Raw genomic sequence first — 18,231 nt, 5'->3', positions numbered from 1 at the left:
TGGGCTTGGGATGGCAGGGGAACATGGGGTAATTTCCAATTTGTATCTTCATGCTTATTAATAAAAAAAAGTAAATTGGTGGTTAATAATTGTAAATTGTAATTGTAGTTTCCAGATGTTCCAGGTGTCATGAAAGGTGGACTGAGACAGGTGCAGTTGCAGTTAAGAGTCTTTAGTGCAAGCAGTGTAAACAAATCCAAAACTTCAGGCAAGATCAAGGTCAAAAACAGGCTTAGGTCAGGCGATCAACAAACTATACTGGGCTAAGGCAAAACACGAGAATCCGGAAACAGGCAAATAATCAGAAAACCAGAGTAACCAACACTGAAAACAAAGCTTGGTTAAAGTCAGATACACGGGACAAACTGAGTAAAGTGTGTGTGTGAGTGTGTGGGATTGGCAACAGGTGTGTGTGTGCTCAGAAGTCTGGTGATTGGGAGTGGGTTAACAGCAGTGTGTTCTGGGGAGTGTAGTTTATGGTTTGTGTGGACCTGACACCAGGCCATTTTAGTGATTTCTTAGGCATTACAAACATACTAAAAATAATTATTAAAAACAGATTATGATTTATTTTACAGGCTTAAAATGACACATTCAGAGGTTCTTTATACAAATAGGTCACCCAGGTCAGATTATGATGTGATAAACATGTGATAGCTATCAAGCATATAAACCTTTTCCGCTTTTTCATTTCCTGTTTCATCATTTCTAAAAGGAGCTCCATGGAGTGAGTGGTCTTCATGGTCCGAGTGCAGTAAGACATGTTTCTATCACGTGGATGCTGTGGGACTGAGACGCCGCTTTAGGAGCTGTAACCACACTGACTCCGCCTCCTGCTTTGGGGACGGGGAAGAGCATGAGCCCTGTAACACATTACACTGTCCAGGTACACACAGATAAGCAGATTCTCCCCCTCTTATACAAATTGTCATGAAGTACTTTAGATATACAGCACATGTCTCCATACTTTGGGTCTGGGAGTGATATTTATGTGCTGTTTTTACTTTTCCATTTGCCTCTGCAGTACATGGTGGTTGGTCAGCATGGTCTGCGTGGTCTGAGTGCTCGTCTGAGTGTGATTCTGGGGTTCAGACGCGAGAACGTTTCTGTAGTTCTCCTCCCCCTCTGTATGGAGGCAGCAGCTGCGTGGGACCTCACATACAGACCCGAGACTGCAACTCCCAGCCCTGCACAGGTTTTGTTGCTCACTATATGAACATATAGCTTTATGTTGTTTTTTTTTTTTTTCAGAATATTACACAAGTACTAAAATTAAAGCAAGACACTGTAGGTAGAAGCGATAATTTTGGTCACATCAATCTTTTTTTTGGATTGTTGGATAAATTGAATCTATGTCTTTCTTAGTTGAATCTATGTCTTTCAGTTTTTTTTTCTGGTATACTCATGTCCACTACACTATTGGAAACTTTGTGGAAGTTTAAACATGGCCCACTTGGCACAATCACATCATATATATATATACTGTATATATATGTGTGTGTGTGTGTGTGTATGTATATATATATACATATATATATATATATATATATATATATATATATATATATATATATATATATATATATATATATATATGTGTGTGTGTGTGTGTGTGTGTGTGTGTGTGTGTATATATATATTCCTGGAAAGCTTGCTTTCAATTTTATTTATAAACCTTATAAACCCCAATAACTAGTGTGGAAATACATGAAAGCACATTATATTTTTAAAACCATTTTTTCTTAAAATCAGTTTCTACATAACCAGCATTCAATAAATCTTACATTTATTCATATCCCTAATCTCAAAAGCTTGATCATTGTTAGTTTTATACTAAAATGGCATAAAATATTTTCTTGATTAAACAATAGCGAAATTATTTTCTAATGAACTGTTCTGTAACAATCTTTCTTGAAAGTTAAAACAACATCAAAAGATTAGATTTTTGGTTTTAATAAGTATACAAATTTATGCATATTTAATTAGACTCAATTGCAAAAATAAATGTCAATTTTTGAAATACTAATACTAACTAATTGTAAGAATAATCAGCAATCAAGGTACGAATGTATTGTAACATTTATTGTTTTGAAAAAATGATATTATTTACCTGTAGTGTCTTTCCTTAACAATGGGTTACCTATGATATATTAGGGTCAGTATTAAATACATTATTTAATTATTATAGTATTTAATTATGGTCACAGTTTTACTTTGATATAATAAGGTAGCTCTGGTTGATATACTCTTTACCATGACATTAGCATGGGTTTACTTTGGTACTTAAGTTAACTCTAATATTAATAGCAGTAAAACTACAACATATAAAGCAACCACTTATATCACTTATAGGATTCTTTTTTTCCCCAAAAAATCATAGTTACTTTCCAAATGTTTGATCTATGCATCACAAGTCCTTGCAATAATCACTAAACATCCATTGTTTTGGTTTTCTGTATGTATTTGCAGATGTGTGTCCAATTGGTATGAGCTACTTGACTAAAGAGCAGTGCCAGGCACAGGGAGGAGCATGTCCACGTGTGTGCCTTGATGCTATGACTTCGGTGGAGTGTGCCACAGAGTGCTATGATGGCTGCTACTGCTCCCCAGGCCACTACCTGTTTAACAACTCCTGTGTGCGTCTCAGCCACTGCCCCTGCTACCACCAGGGGGTGCTCTATACGCAGGGTGCCAGTGTGCTGTACGATGCCTGCAACAACTGGTATGTATTCTCATGTCAGTCTTGTTTCACTTTTTTTTTTCAGTCTTGTTTAAATCTTTGATGGCTATTCATTTTTTACTTCTTGCTACACTGAAATATATTCAAAGTCATGTATCTGCTTTGTGTGTTTTTGCGATTACATGTTAACAGCACTTGCATTAATGGAGAGATGCAGTGTGGCACAGCTCCCTGCCCTGGTGAGATGGATTTTCCTTTCAAGCCTTTTCTTTAATTGCTTTACACAAATCTATACAGTGCCATGTTAAATGCTTCCACTAGTCCCTACATGCATGTTTTCATCCAGTTGATTGTGGTTGGAGTGAGTGGACATCCTGGAGTGCATGCAGCAGGACATGTGATGTTGGCATCAGGAGGCGGTACCGCTCAGGCACCAATCCTCCGCCAGCATTTGGGGGCCTTCCTTGTGTCGGTGACCGTGCTGAGCTAGACACATGTAGCATCTACCCTTGTAGTGGTAGGTCTTTAAGAGATATGCAGTTCTAAACTATCAAACACACTAATCACATTTCATTTATTGGTCAGAAGGTGCTGATTTATTTTTTTAGCAGCAGCTCTGACAGCAGCTCCAGCCCTAAGATTTATATTAATGCACCAGTTCTAATACATTATCGTTTCTATAGTTATACAAAGACTTGTGTGGTGGATGCTCCACATAAACAGATTTACTGATATGTGATAGGTGTATGCTTGTTTTGTGTGTATTTGTGTGTTTCCAGGTGTGAAGGGCCCATGGAGTGCATGGTCTGAGTGCTCAGTGTCCTGTGGTGGTGGATACAGGAGCAGAACCCGAGGTCCAATCAGATCTCACGGCACACCACAGCAGTTTAGCGCCTGTAACCTGCACCCTTGCAGTGAGTACATATGCACAACAATATGTGTGTACACACTACATGTTTGTGCATGGTGCTACAAGTTTAAAAAAATGGCCTTTCTTTCATAAATTATTTATTTTTTACTGTGTCTCTTTACTTCCTCTATGTGTGTGTGCATGTGTGTATGTGTGGTAGGTGATGGCAGTGGCTGTGCTGGTGGTCAGGAGTGGACAGCATGTGTAAGAGAGGTGCTGCTCTGCTCTGATCTGGGGACGGAGACAGAAATAAACTCCACCTGTTCACCAGGATGTCAGTGCCCACAGGGTTCTGCACTACAGGTGTGTAAATGCTGCTTTGGATATCTAAAATACTGCTCCACACCTGTCTCATTGCTTAATCATGTTGTGTGTCCTTCAGAATGGGAGGTGTGTGTCTTTGCCTCTGTGTCGCTGTGATGTAGATGGTGAACAGTATGAGCCTGGAGCTGTGGTCAATAAAGACTGCAACAACTGGTAATGATTTCTTAACAAGTGGTTTCATTACAATTAGGTTATTAAATAGGATTAACATTTCTAGTGAATTAAAATCTCTGAATCTCTGAAGCCAAAACATGCTGGAATGTTTGGTTGTTTTCCATGTGTATATGGACTGTATATGGGATGCTTCCTTCAGATGAAGCGAGAGAACCTTGCCTTGGGTGGAGGAATTTATGTAAGTTAGGATCTCATTCATGAGAGATGGAAAAAGAGAGTCCGTAACAGTGTTTAAAGTTACTGTACCAGTCTGAGTAGTGATCCAGGAACTAATTTTTTTGGATGGAACTGGTCAGTCTACGTCCCTATCCTTACCCATGGTCAAGAACTGTGGGTAATGATGGAAATTATAAGCTTTCAGTCATGTGGAGGAAAATGAGGTTCCTCTGCAGGGTTTCTGGGCTTACTATCTATGATAGGGTGAGGAGCTTCACAATCCGGGAGAGCCTTGGAGTATAGTTGCTGTTCTCTGCTATACTCCTGCTAGAGCTGTATCAGGCATGGAGACCCCAGCGCAGACCAAAGACCCAATGGACAGCTTCTATCTCACAGGCATCTGTATGTTCATGTACACAGAACACTAACAAACACCTTTAGCTGCCCTATGAACGTGAGTGGGCAGTAGTTTGGAAGGATGCATTATTTGGCTTTGCACGTGTCAGCACCCAGTCATATAACTTGTTAGACTGCAAAAAAAAAAAGTGCTAGGTAATGACATTGCACGGATACTTACAAGAGGACATTGAGAATTTCTCATTTTATTGGGTTCCTGGAGGACTAGTGGTTCCCGGGTTCGATTCTCAGCCAGAGAACCGACCCCAGCCACTGGAGTTGCACATGACAGTGTACTCCCAGTGCCGGTCCCAAGCCCGGTTAAAACTGGGGAGGGTTGTGTCAGGAAGGGCATCTGGCATAAAAACTGTGCCACATCAAATAGGCGCACCAATGATCCGCTGTTGCGACCCCTAACGGGAGCAGCCGAAAGAAGAAGAACAACAGCATTCTTCATTTTAATTATTTTTCCTATCATTTACTTTAGATTTTACATGATTTAGTTTTACTGCTTTTGCTATCTAATACTTTTTCCTTTTTAACATTTTCCTGAAGCGTTTAGAATTTGATTGGCTAAAATCATTTCTTCTCAATCACCTTATCTTACAGCACTTGTGAATCAGGAAGACTGCTAAACTGCACCCAAGTAGAGTGCAATGGTAAGATTCACCCCGGGGTTTCTATGTTCTACCTTCTGGGAATTTTGTATACTTATGTGTTTATAATTGAGTGTGTAACTCCTTGCAGTGGATGGTGGCTGGTCAGCCTGGACTCCATGGAGTGTGTGTTCAGTGTCTTGTGGTGCTGGCTTGCAGTCACGCTATCGTTTTTGTTCCAATCCCGAGCGGGCCGGTGCTGGACTTCCCTGCCTCGGCCCAGACCGCCAGGATCAAGCGTGCGTCCAGACAGCATGCAGCCGTGAGTGATCCACCATGTGTGAAATTACACAAGCTTTCGGACCTATTCCTGAGAGTAGATGTATGCAGAGGGATGCAATTTAAAATGTCACTGGTCTTGTTAAAAGGTAATGGAGGATGGAGCGAGTGGACATCCTGGACAGAGTGTACCAAGTCATGTGGTGGGGGTGTGCGCAGCCGCCGGCGTGAATGTGACAACCCAGCCACTGAGGGAGACGGAGACTTCTGTGAGGGCCTAAAAACCGAGCTTGTGGCCTGTAACACAGAGCACTGCCCAGGTATTGCTTTTTCTGACTTTCATTGTGGTAGACTGTTTTGTAAATGGCATTTGTTTGACTCTCGTTTGTGTGTTATAGAAGATGTTAACTGTGTGTTGTGTTCACAGTGACTCAGTGCTCAGAGGTTACAGGCACTGTGTTCAGTAGCTGTGGACCCTCATGTCCCCGCACCTGCGATGAACTGACTGTGAGTACAAGCTCTTATCACACTATTTCTTATTAAATACAAAGCACCATCTGGTTGAATTGTAATTTTATATTAATTTATAATTTTTCATTATTTTGTTACTTCAGCCTTGCACCAAGTTTCACCAGCTTTTTCAAACCTTAGTAAGTTCTTGGTAGGATCTGTTCAAAGAAGAATGAGAGGAGAGACTTAAAGTGTGCAGTCTGCTGTAAAATTGTTTGGACAAATTGATTAACTGTATATTTTAGCTTTTCAAGTTTTTTTATTTAGGTTCAATGGACTGAGGTCGCACAGAAGAGCCTTTCACATGATTTGAATTCCATTCAGTCTGTCTAGCAGAATATTAAAATACAAAAAAATCTATATTTGCAGCTCTAATCTGAAGCTTAAGCCTTTACAAAAAACCTATGCAAATGCAGAGAACATTAATTGATAAAAGTTTTTTCCACTATTGGAAAAGTTCACTTGCTGAGTACTATTAATAGAGCTTGTCTAGCTACTTACTATCAAGGATATTGGGCTTGAATCACCTTTTTCATGAATAACTATTTTTGTTAATTGAGCTAGATATTTGAATTACTACATTCATTAACCAAACTTCTACAGCCAAAATGGTGTCATCATAAACACAGAACTGGTAAACATCTATAAATATTTAAAAATCTTCTAATTGTTTTACTTTCATTACTACTTTGAAAAAAATGCTATGCAATGCAAGAGTGCTACTTTGCACTTTAAAGTGTGTCCTTGATACAGTCGTGATGTAAAAAGTATATAAAAAGTGTTATTCACTCTGCTTCACTTCTTCAGAATTGAATGAATGCTTAGCTCTAACCAAGATTTTAGGGAGATATGTATATATATATATATATATATATATATATATATATATATATATATATATATATATATATATATAGATGACTGCTGAAGATTATGCTAATTTCGATGACGATGATGATGATGATGATTATCCCACAGCACTGTGAGTGGCGTTGTGAGCCTGGCTGTTACTGCATTGATGAAAAAGTGTTGAATGTAAACGGTACAGCGTGTGTAGAGAGAGAGCAATGTCCCTGTCTGGACCTGACCACTGGCCAGCGCATTGAGCCTGGAGAGACAGTCCTCACTCCTGATGGCTGCAACAACTGGTGAGGACAGAGATACAGAATAAGAAGTGTGTGGGACCAGTAATTAATGTCATTTTTAACTTTTTCAAAGTGTCCCACTGTTCAGTTAGTTTGTTCTGGTGTTTTCTGTCTATAGTACCTGTGATGGAGGTCAGCTCACATGTAGCAACAATCCATGTCCAGGTTGGGCAAACAAATTTATTCCTATTGTGTTCACATTTATATTCTTATCCCTTTACATTAAAGGTGCAGTTTGTAATTCTATATTAAAGGTCTTTGCTGCCTAGAATTACAACTGCAGTAAAACAGTGACAAGCCTTTCACTTTTCCATAACTAACCCCACCCCTTCTGTTAAAACTTCTGTCTGTATGCTTTATAACTTCCTTTTAATTGAAAAGAGGGCGAAGCTAATTTCTGTGCCAGAAAAGTTAAATAAGATTTAAATAAGAAATTTAAATAAGAAATGATGTCAAAGTTCATTTTTTACTTCACTGATAGAAATTTCTTATCATCTGAAAACATTGTTTCTCTTCTTGCAGTAGAAAGTCATGGTGACTGATTGTAATGAAATTTTATCCTTCGTGTGAGGGACTCTCTAATGAACTGATGAGTTGTGAATTATTTTAGATATATACCCCAATTCCAGGCTCATTACTAGAAATTTCAAATGAACAGCTTGAACGATTTTTTTCATCTTCTTCATTTCTTTTTTTCATCTCCTGTTCTCAGCGGATGGAGGCTGGTGTGAGTGGTCCAGCTGGACTCCGTGCTCTAAGACATGTGGTGCTGAGTGGGTCTCTCGATACAGGAGCTGTGCTTGTCCTGTGCCAGTGGCAGGAGGGGCAGCATGTCCAGGCCAACAAGAGGAGCACCAGGGCCTCGGAGTGCAAATAGAAAGACAGCCCTGTCCTTCAGTCACCTTTTGCCCAGGTGACACACATCTGTTGCATAGTGTAGCCAGAATTTAAGTTTATCTAGTTGAACTTTGACTCCACAAATTTGTAAATTTTGGTACATATGAGCCAACAGAAAACAAATGGGTGGGTTGCTGTCCATTCTTTCAAAAAAAAAAAAAAGAAAAAAACAACCACCTTTAGTCTAGCTAACATTACCAGTTGCCTCCAAAATCGCATCACACCAGGACCCATGATAATCACCTGATTTATTGCCATCAAATAAATAGCAAGGCAAAATTCAGGTGTTTTCAATGTTGTCTAGAATACCATGTTTAAGTACAAAAAGTCTGAAAAATCAGGGATGGAAAATGCAGTCTGCAGAAGCAGATCACATTTTATTTGTTGTCACCTGTAATATAACAGAAAAGCAAGAGACAATTTAAAAAAGGCTACTACAATGATATGACAAGCATTCAGTTAAACCTCTCGTAGCAGTCTAATATATAAATTGCTGCATGAATAGTCCATGTTGTATTTATCACATTAATTACCTCAGGTTTCAAAAAACTCTACCCTATGTGCACAAATCCTGCACAATTTTCTGAGCAGCAAGCAAGTTTGTCAGTTCACTATACGCTATAGTTGATGCAGTTTCCCTATTAACTCTGTACTACCCATGGCTCTTTACTTGGGATGTTCTCATGTTAGGTACAGCTTTCTTACTAGATATATCAACACTGGCTTGAGTCTTATTTTGTTATTTTTTTAGGTATGGTTTATGGAAGGTCCTTACTGCTTGTGTATGCCTCTCTTTCTAGTCCACGGTTCATGGGGATTGTGGAGTGAATGGTCGGAGTGTGATGCATGTGCGGGTGTGTCTGTCAGGAAGCGAGAGTGTAACAGCCCCCCTGCTAGATTTGGAGGTCTGCCATGCCACGGCGAGTCCCTCCAGAGTCGAGGTTGCTATGACAACCAAACCGTCTGCTCAGGTCAGCTTTCTTCATACTCAGTGTCCTGTGTAAATTGGGGTGCAGGCATGACTGTTAGAGTCTCAACTAATGTAATATTTTACACACTTGATTCTTTATATTCAAGTATATTATTTAAAACAGAAACAAATAAATACTGTATACTATATACTTATGCATTACTTGCATCGGTTTGGGAAATTGTTGCCATGTCATATCATTCAGATGTTAATGCATTCATGTTCCTGATAAAATAATTAACATCTGGATGATGTCATATCCCGAGTTTGATTATTTCCAATAACAGCATATCCTGTCATGTTTTGTTTTTTTTATACCACAGCAATGTGCTAACTATTAAAATTAAATTTAGGAATGACATGTCATACTTTTTATCTGTTTTAATGCTGTAGAATAACTGCAAAACAAGTTAGGTTCTGTTAACACTTATATTTCATTATAACAACTATAAACAGTCATTCCTTTATAAGCCCCACTTTATTTTTTTGACATTAATAGGCCCAAATCGTATTTCTTTGACATTAATAAGCCCAAATTGTAGTTTTCTTGACATTAATAAGCCCAAATTGTAGTTTGTCGTATCACCACAGTACAAGTGCAAACTCCTATTCTGAAGACTTTTCCTTGTAACAGACAATTTAAAGGATTTTTTTTTTACCAGTGACTCTTGCAAAGTACTGCCACTGAAGACTCCTTCCAAGAAAACATTACTATATCTTTCTTTGTTAAATACCAACACTATTTGAAAATCAGTTTTTTATTATTAGGCTTAAGTGAGTGTGCCATACTACAAGTCCCTGTAAATGAGTTGTTACTATAGAAACAATAACATATTAGAGTGCATTAATTATAAACCTGTAAATTTATAAATTTGCCTTGCAGCTGCCATAATAGAAAATTAATTAATTAACACCTATATAGAAAATTAATTAATTAACACCTCCTGTCCAATCAGAATTGAGAATTCAGCAGCACTGTGTATAATCAGTGTTAACTTACGTACTGCTTTAAAGACAGCTGATGAAATTAACACATTTCGTGGTAGTTGACTCTGACTTGTGGGCCCTAAATGCTGTCTGACATTATCCGAATGCCAGCATCTGCTTTGTTTCATTATTCTGTCCCTCTCCTTGTCTGAACTCAGACTGTGGTGGCAGACAGGAGGAGTGGCCTTGTGGGAAACCGTGCCCTCGCTCATGTGAAGATCTCCATGGTGACACTGAGTGTATAGACACATCAGGGTGCAGTCCAACCTGTGGTTGCCCGGGTGACATGGTTCTGCAGGATGGAGTGTGTGTGGAGAGAGAAGAGTGCCGGTGTAAATTCCACAACAGCACTACTGGTGAGAAAAGCATTCTAGGGTGAAATCATTTCGACATTATTTATTATTATATAACTTTGTAGGTATTGGGTTTAAAGGATGTTGTATATTTTTGACAGCAGCTCTGGGGAAAAAAAAACCTGTGTCTGAATTCGCTCCCTATTCACCATGTAGTGCACTAATTGAGGTGCAGCCATGATGTAGTGCACTCTAGTACCACAATGCATAGTGATTATTTAGCTTGAAATGATCTTGTCAGAATAAATACTTAAGCAGACAACTTTGTGTATAAATATATTTTTTAAATGATGTTTAAAACCAGTAAAGTCAACACATACTTGTTAGTGGTGTATTTAATACAGTAAATTGTGTTGCGTTGGTTTCAAGTTGCTGGGTAATATGCAACTTCTAAAGGATCATAAAATATTTGATATAAAAATGTTTAGAAATCATTGAAATGCCACAAATATGCTGCCCTACAACTGTCCCTTATAAAAGCTTATGAAATTTCTAAGCTATAAACTGGGTGTCTTTCTGTTTTCCCCATAATTCAGCAGATTTAAATATCACACACACAGCGTGGGAGTGGCCAGGCAAGACAGACTGGCAATACGCAAATTCAGGAGAGAGCATCATCACAGACTGCAGCAACTGGTAACCTCAGCCTTGTGCAATTTTATACATATTTAATTTACAGTCTAAATAAGACTTTTTCATACATACCTCTGATATATTGTGCTCACTTGCATTGGGATTGTCATTATTTTATTAGTACGTGTGAAGCTGGTGTCTTGCACTGTGACTCACTTCCTGGTTGTATCGTTGATGGTGCGTGGAGCCAGTGGGGACCGTGGTCAGAGTGTTCGGCCCCATGTGGGGGTGGAGTCAAGCTGCGGATTCGTCAGTGTAATAACCCCGCCCCTCAGGGAGGTGGGAGAGAATGCAGTGGTACTGCTGATCAGCAGAAGGAGTGTAACAGTCATGCCTGCACAGGTGTGTAAGCTTGCACTGATCACTGGTGCAGACATTTCAGTGTATTCAGTCCATTTCAGATGAGTAAGGGCTTAAAGTTTGGTCACAAATTTGTTTGGTCACAAGTTTGATCAACTTAAATATTTTGAGGTATATCAGGAGTCAGTAAGTAAGGAGTAAAGCATGATGGGGAGTGCCGTTATAGGGAAATAATCCAAGACAGGGTGGTGTGATGCTCTACAGTGGATTGTTTTCGTAAAACACCACATCTTGAAGTGTTTTATTTCATTTATACTGTTACTGTTTGCCAGCAGTTACACATTTTAATTTTTTTATTTACGAAATATATACATCATGCATTTGTATTCGTTTATAGTTACTTTTAATGTTGTGGATTGTTCCTGAAACAAGTTTGTTCCTGTTATCTCTTAAATTATAATAACTATCATACTTTTCTCACCGGCTTCTTTTTTCTATCTTGTGAAGTTAATAGGTACAGTTTTACCTCTGACTGTTACAGTGTAGAGACTGACTGTACAGTGGAGACTCCTTCCAAAATGCAAAACAAAAACAACCTTTGCACATTTATGTACATATAAATCCATTTATGTACAGTGTCTACCATACAATTCCCTATATATATGTATATATACACACACACACACACACACATATATATGATTGGTTATATAAACAACACACTATGATATATTAAACTGGATTAAAGTTAATACTGGATTCCATATAATCAGATAAAGACACCTGAATTCTTGCCCAATAATCAGGTACTATATGCATACCATACCATCTGATATTTATCCTTTATCTTCATGTGTAGATAGAAACAAATACAGAAAAATAGACGTGGCTTAAATAACAGTGTTATGTTCAATTTGCAACCATAATAAATATTTACCAGGCGAAAATTTAAATGTAAGTTTAAATGTCCTTTTTTTGCAGTACATTTGAACTTACATTTATAGCTGTACTCTGCAGACTCCGGGATGTGGTACGACTGGTCGGCATGGTCTGTGTGTTCTGTCACCTGTGGAGGAGGAGAACAGAGACGCACTCGTTCCTGCCGCACTCCTCCATGCACCGGCATGACACGCCAGAGCAAGACATGCAACACACAAGTGTGTCTGGGTGAGTTACACACTGCATCTTTACACAACCTGCACTTAAGAGAGGGATGGTGAATATGAGAAGGCATTATTTATACATGAGTCAGCTATTTTTTGAGCCATAGATGTTAGTAATGTGGAATTATTGGCTGGCTTGCTTATATAATTAGAAAAATGATATCCCTGGCATCACCAGGAACCACCAGATTGTTAGCATTTGCAAAACTATATTCAATTAAATGGCTACCTATTTCTTCGACATGAGATGTGGGACTGTACTTTTTGATTTTTTTTAAATACCTGTATGTTCAAGTCTTGAGTTTATGTGCAATTTATAAATGCAGTACTGCAGGGATGCCACAGGGAAGGGAGGTTATCTCCTGTAGACCATGCAGGCATGGATGGTTAAATGGAGAGTTTTACAGTTTTTGTGGAAACTTACACCAGATTAAAGAATCAGAGTCTGAAGGGATGAGATCTTTATGCATAAAGCTTCGACAAAGCCCATCTGCATTTTCCTAAGTTTTGTGCCTGACTGCAATTCTTTTCTGAAGGTCTAAAGGAGAGAACATTATACAAAGTAACAAGGTTAAAGTAGCAGATTTCTGGAGACTTTAATTAACAGGTGCTTAATTAAAGATGCGCCTCATCAGAGTGGGGTTAATGACGCACAACCAATGGTTCTGCGTGGTGGTAATTACAACCTGCTATTATCACCATACATTATTATATTTATCATAGAGTTCTTATAGTTCTTAATGCCTGTGATTGAATTGAATAGAACAGATTTAATCTAAATAACACAATAACTTGAAAACAAAACACAAAAACAAGCTGGAGATCAAATAATGACTAACAACTTTGATTTAATGTGTTCTGTCAGTGGAATGTTCAGGATTAAAAAGCACTGTGGCTCTAATAAATGGCCAGAACATTATTGCATACATTTGATTAATGATCCTAACACTTGAATTGTTCATAAAATGAATGTGGACTGGGGTCTGTGGAATTGATTTTACAGTTAAAGGGGTCCCTATCTGATAATATACGTGTCTGAACACATTGTCTCGTGGCAAACAGACTTGCTTTAAAGCTCAAATCCATCAAAATCAACCATTTGTGTCTTATGGGGTTCTTTAATGAGGTAGTTATATTCATCTGCTCCCACACACTGAGGCAGAGGTATGTTTGCAATTGTGATTAAACTCTCCCACAAGAGCAGCAGTGTCTGGCTTTGAGATTTGCCTAATTATCCAGCCTATTGTGTAGGCCTCCCAGGTTGGCCTGCTGAAACACCCAGCTAACCAACGTTCTCATTTAAAAGTGAAATGTCTCCATTTCACAGCTCTGCGTCCTTGCTCATTCTTTGAGAAATTCAGATGAGCTATTTCCAGAGACTTGCTGTGAAATAAGCTATTAATTCTCTGAGTCTAGCTCTGAGAAAAATGAGATGTTCTTGCAAAGAGAATCAGATTAATAAGTATTATTGGGCCAAGGTCTAATCAGAGGACAAATGTTGCCCATGTGCAATGTAATCTGTCATATTCTACAGCAGAATGTGTGTATGTAAAGAGTATAGCACCAACACCAGTCATCAGAATCCATTTATATTGGATTTTCTGTGCCATTTGTGCATGATGTATCAGGAGATATTGTGTGTATGCATGTGTGTTTGTGTGTATCAGAGGTGGGCTGCCCTCCAGGTCGTCTGTACCGGGAGTGCGAGAGAGGCGAGGGCTGTCCATTCAGCTGTGCTCAGCTCAGTGGGCTTGAAGGCTGTTACTCTGAGGGTTGTGAGGAGGGATGTCACTGTCCACCCAACACCTACCAGCACCACGGAGTTTGCCTACAGGTCACATGACTCATCATCTAATGTTTAGCAATCTATTAGTGTATAACAATAATGTGTTAACTGCTGAAATAAATGTGTGAATACACAGTATCTAGTAGCAGTAACTCAATGGACTTAGACTTGTGGAATGATTGTGAAGACGTTCGTTATGCATTTAAGATGCTTCATCAGTTCTGTTTGAAGAACTGTAAAAGTAATAAAACATATTGAGGATTTTACCCAAAGTCCAGTTGCCTTGATTTACTGCTAGTTGTCCAGGATGACTTGTAGCCGAGTGTGCATAATTAGATATGGGGACCCTTTAACCTGTTCATTTGTACGTCACTGTTTTGAAGGTTCTTCTTGGGCTATATGACCTACATTAAACTCCATAAATATTGGCATCATTTGATAAATTGGGCAAAACTATTGTCTTTGTACATTACACACAATGATTCCAGAAGATTTTCCATTTGAACAATTGGACAAACTGCTTAGTTTTACTTTAACAAATGTTCTCTCAAAAATATATAGCAAAATTATGTGCATACAAAAAAACTATTTAACACCTTGTAGTCCCAGCTTAATATTTAGTTATGCATCTTGAAGCATACTATTCAGCATTCATACTATTCGCTATGAACTACAGTGAAAATGATAGGAAAAAGATACAGTATGTAAGTTCAAGAGTGAGAAATGTAAGTCTCCACCCACCAATAGTCCCAGTATTTAAAAAAAAATAACTTACCTTTGAACATTTATTGTTAGATCAAGTGTATAAATGCAATATACAATAGCAATTTTTTATCAGAAGTATTCCAAATTATGCATTGCAGTCAGGTTATATGCACAAGGTAGCAAAGATTTAATTGTGTGTAATTCGTGTATGATCCTTTGGCTAATGTTTGATAATGCCATGTCTCATGTGTAGGAGTGTCCTTGCCTTGTAGACAGCGAGCTCTTGTCCTCACTTCAAAGAGTGTCTGTGACCCCGGAGTTAACCCCGGACCTCTACAACATTACCATAGGAACAGAGCTAAGGTCTGGAGAAGAGCTGATGCATGAGTGTAGCTCCTGGTAAGGAGAGGTGTTTTTTTTTTTTCTTGATGTACATTAGTTACAATAGTGCCATATTTTTTAACTACTCACAGCAATGTGGAAGGACCTGCTGTACCCAAGATTCATTTTCAGTACCATTTTGTATCCCGTGAACCGGCAGTGCCAGTGTGGTCGATTACACATGCACATGTAGAAAGTACAAAATCTCCACTTATCACATTCTGTAATTATTTGTGTGGGAGTCTGGGAAAACTCTTTGCATGGTGTTATGGCTGAATTTTGACACTCAAATTTAAGAAAGAATAAATATATTTCACAAAAAATGACTTTTCAATATTGCATAGGGTATCTTTCTGCAAAGATCATATTAGGTAAGTAGCCAGCTTAACAAACACAGTCAGTCTGTTGAAAGATGTCTAAAACCTTGCTAGCTAAGTGTGATTTCCTTACTCAGTGAGTGTCAGGCTTTGATTAAGTTGTTGGATAGCTATGCACTATAGCTAAACAGGCGTAAGCACGCATAAGCAGTTCAGTTTGAAATCAGATACTGACAGTGAAAATGTCTGCAGAGCTTCTGCTGTGCAGTCAGAGTGAACTCTTTAAATGTAATTTTCTTCTTTTCCACGTTTGAGTGTAAGCAGATCTTAAAATGCTTAAATTTGTGGTGAAGCTACATATAAAAGAGAAACATATTTCAGTTCAGGAAATTCTGTAGTTTCCAGAACTATATATAGTAGAAAATGTGAAGGGATTTCTCTAGCCACCACACATAGGAAATGGCTGGCTTATATCTGACGTTTCCCCTTACCTAGAAACTGAGCCTAGTTAGTCAGTATAACTTCTGTCTTTTTGGATTTCGCTCTCAGTTTGTGTGAGCACGGCCTTTGGAACTGCTCTCTAGTACCCTGTCCTCGTGATGGTAGTCTGAGTCCTTGGGGTCCCTGGGGTCCCTGTTCACTCAGCTGTGGGGGTCTGGGGCAGAAAGTGCGCAGTAGGAGCTGCACTAATCCAAGCCCAGCTTATGGAGGTCAAGACTGTGTGGGAGATCTGCAGGAGATAGCATATTGCCAGACCCCAGACTGCCCAGGTGAGCCTACTCCCTTCCTCTGTTTGAAGCCTGATTTCCCAGTTTATAGATGTATAATAATCTTATAGTAATTATGCTGTGCAACATGCTTTATAATTGTTAAGCTAATCCTCAAACTGTGATCTCAAGTGTCATATGAGTCTAATTTCTAATCACTCTCTCTCTTTGCAGTGGATGTGCTTCCTACAGGCGAACCTCCCCTATCAGGTAATCATGCAATCAAAGTTAATGCTATAAACTTACCAAATACTTTCGTGCATAAAGTGTGTATAATTTTTTATTGCTTTCCCAACCACTTATTCATATTCAATGTTGCATCCTTAAGGAGCTGCTAGACGAAATGCAAATAACAGTTTTTGGGAAAAAAAACCTCACTTGAATGGGAGAGGATGAAAGATTATGAAAAAGGAATTAACTTCTTTGAACAGTTATAGTTCTCTCTCTCTCTCTCTCTTTTATCTGTCTTTAGATGAGGACCTGGGGTTCACCCAGTGGACATCATGGAGTTCCTGTTCTAAGTCCTGCAATATAGCAGGTCACCCTGCTCTCAAGTTTCGTCAGAGAGAGTGTATCAGTGCACCATGCACAGGACAAAACAGACAACAGAAAGTCTGCAACCTCCCTCAGTGTCCTGGTAAACATGTAGTTACTATCCACACTCTGTTCTTCAAATTATAGCTACAGTCTTATAGTCTAAATCTACTATTACTCTTTTAGCTCAGCCAATAAATATAATTAACCTTAGAAGTGTATAATATTAGTTAATGCCATCTTTATTGTATAAATCATGGATAGCTCTGTGACATTAGTCCAGATGGCAATTTGTCAATTCACGCTGCATGTTTAAAGATTTATTTAACCTTATTTAACCTTCCAAGCTCTCAGTGACCCAGTAAACAGATATCCTGACTTGTAAATAAGCTCTTGTCTATATTTGTACTGAAAACGCTTTTGAACTCACCTGGCTTTTTTGTGGTTGTTTGGGAGATGGTGGAGTGTGTGTAGATGAGGCATGTTCCCATAGAAACTGCTCGTGGACGGAGTGGGGAGAGTGGAGTGTGTGTTCACGCTCCTGTGGTGTTGGTCAGCAGCAGCGCTTCCGCAGCTTCATCGCCCCTGGGATTAACGGAACCTGGTGTTCTGGCATCACTGATGGCAATGTGGAGAACCGCTTCTGCAACATCCGGGCCTGCCGTGGTGAGACAGGCAATTTAATACCTCATTACTGTTTTACGTAGTGTTTTAAATGTTTTATGCACTGTATCTGTTAATGCAAACTTTGTATTTCTTAATATTAGCATGCATTTCTTAAATGTGATGATGATACACATTTTTCTTTTTTTAAACTTATGGAAATGTAAGAACTTTAAACTATTCAGAGTCAAGAATTTATTTTCTCAGTTTCATGCATAAAACCAGATGTAAGGTTCCCCCCTGTTTTTAATACAATGCAGAAAATTACATTAGATATTTTCCTATTTAAAAGGATTTTTTATCATTGTATAGATGGGTACACAGTAAGCACAGTCCATTACTAAAGCAAATGACAGTATCTGCCAAATATGTCCAGTTTTGTCAAACTTTAATATTTGTTGTTTTTGCCATGTAATACTTTTTAGTGGATTAAAAATAACTTTATTATTAGCCCTATATCAATTTTTTGGCAAAACTTGGATGTAATTTTTTTTTGACAATATATGTAACTGGTTTTTGCTACTTCTCTTCAAATGTTCATACAATATTCATCAAATTTGAGTCATATCATATGTTGAGGTGCAACATTTTTAAGCTGTTTTTGT

General features: G+C 38.5%; 1 protein-coding gene across 1 annotated transcript in view; it reads left to right on the top strand.

Annotated features, from left to right (window-relative positions):
* The window catches only part of sspo (SCO-spondin), a 92,653-nt gene that overhangs the window by 48,298 nt on the left and 26,124 nt on the right, over positions 1 to 18,231 (top strand). Inside the window, exons 60-85 of the mRNA XM_053237585.1 lie at positions 716 to 886; positions 1,025 to 1,195; positions 2,470 to 2,722; positions 2,873 to 2,919; positions 3,027 to 3,197; positions 3,460 to 3,594; positions 3,751 to 3,893; positions 3,973 to 4,067; positions 5,250 to 5,299; positions 5,388 to 5,558; positions 5,665 to 5,835; positions 5,943 to 6,022; positions 7,004 to 7,173; positions 7,289 to 7,335; positions 7,883 to 8,083; positions 8,868 to 9,038; positions 10,183 to 10,380; positions 10,914 to 11,013; positions 11,132 to 11,352; positions 12,328 to 12,477; positions 14,141 to 14,307; positions 15,218 to 15,363; positions 16,212 to 16,432; positions 16,604 to 16,639; positions 16,902 to 17,066; positions 17,420 to 17,629. Of these exons, the coding sequence (XP_053093560.1) occupies positions 716 to 886; positions 1,025 to 1,195; positions 2,470 to 2,722; positions 2,873 to 2,919; positions 3,027 to 3,197; positions 3,460 to 3,594; positions 3,751 to 3,893; positions 3,973 to 4,067; positions 5,250 to 5,299; positions 5,388 to 5,558; positions 5,665 to 5,835; positions 5,943 to 6,022; positions 7,004 to 7,173; positions 7,289 to 7,335; positions 7,883 to 8,083; positions 8,868 to 9,038; positions 10,183 to 10,380; positions 10,914 to 11,013; positions 11,132 to 11,352; positions 12,328 to 12,477; positions 14,141 to 14,307; positions 15,218 to 15,363; positions 16,212 to 16,432; positions 16,604 to 16,639; positions 16,902 to 17,066; positions 17,420 to 17,629 (3,861 nt within the window). The remainder of the gene's footprint in view (positions 1 to 715; positions 887 to 1,024; positions 1,196 to 2,469; positions 2,723 to 2,872; positions 2,920 to 3,026; positions 3,198 to 3,459; positions 3,595 to 3,750; positions 3,894 to 3,972; positions 4,068 to 5,249; positions 5,300 to 5,387; positions 5,559 to 5,664; positions 5,836 to 5,942; positions 6,023 to 7,003; positions 7,174 to 7,288; positions 7,336 to 7,882; positions 8,084 to 8,867; positions 9,039 to 10,182; positions 10,381 to 10,913; positions 11,014 to 11,131; positions 11,353 to 12,327; positions 12,478 to 14,140; positions 14,308 to 15,217; positions 15,364 to 16,211; positions 16,433 to 16,603; positions 16,640 to 16,901; positions 17,067 to 17,419; positions 17,630 to 18,231) is intronic.

Source organism: Pangasianodon hypophthalmus, chromosome 1 (assembly GCF_027358585.1).
Source record: "Pangasianodon hypophthalmus isolate fPanHyp1 chromosome 1, fPanHyp1.pri, whole genome shotgun sequence".
Classification (NCBI taxonomy): domain Eukaryota; kingdom Metazoa; phylum Chordata; class Actinopteri; order Siluriformes; family Pangasiidae; genus Pangasianodon; species Pangasianodon hypophthalmus.
This window is presented reverse-complemented; position numbering and strand designations above follow the sequence as displayed.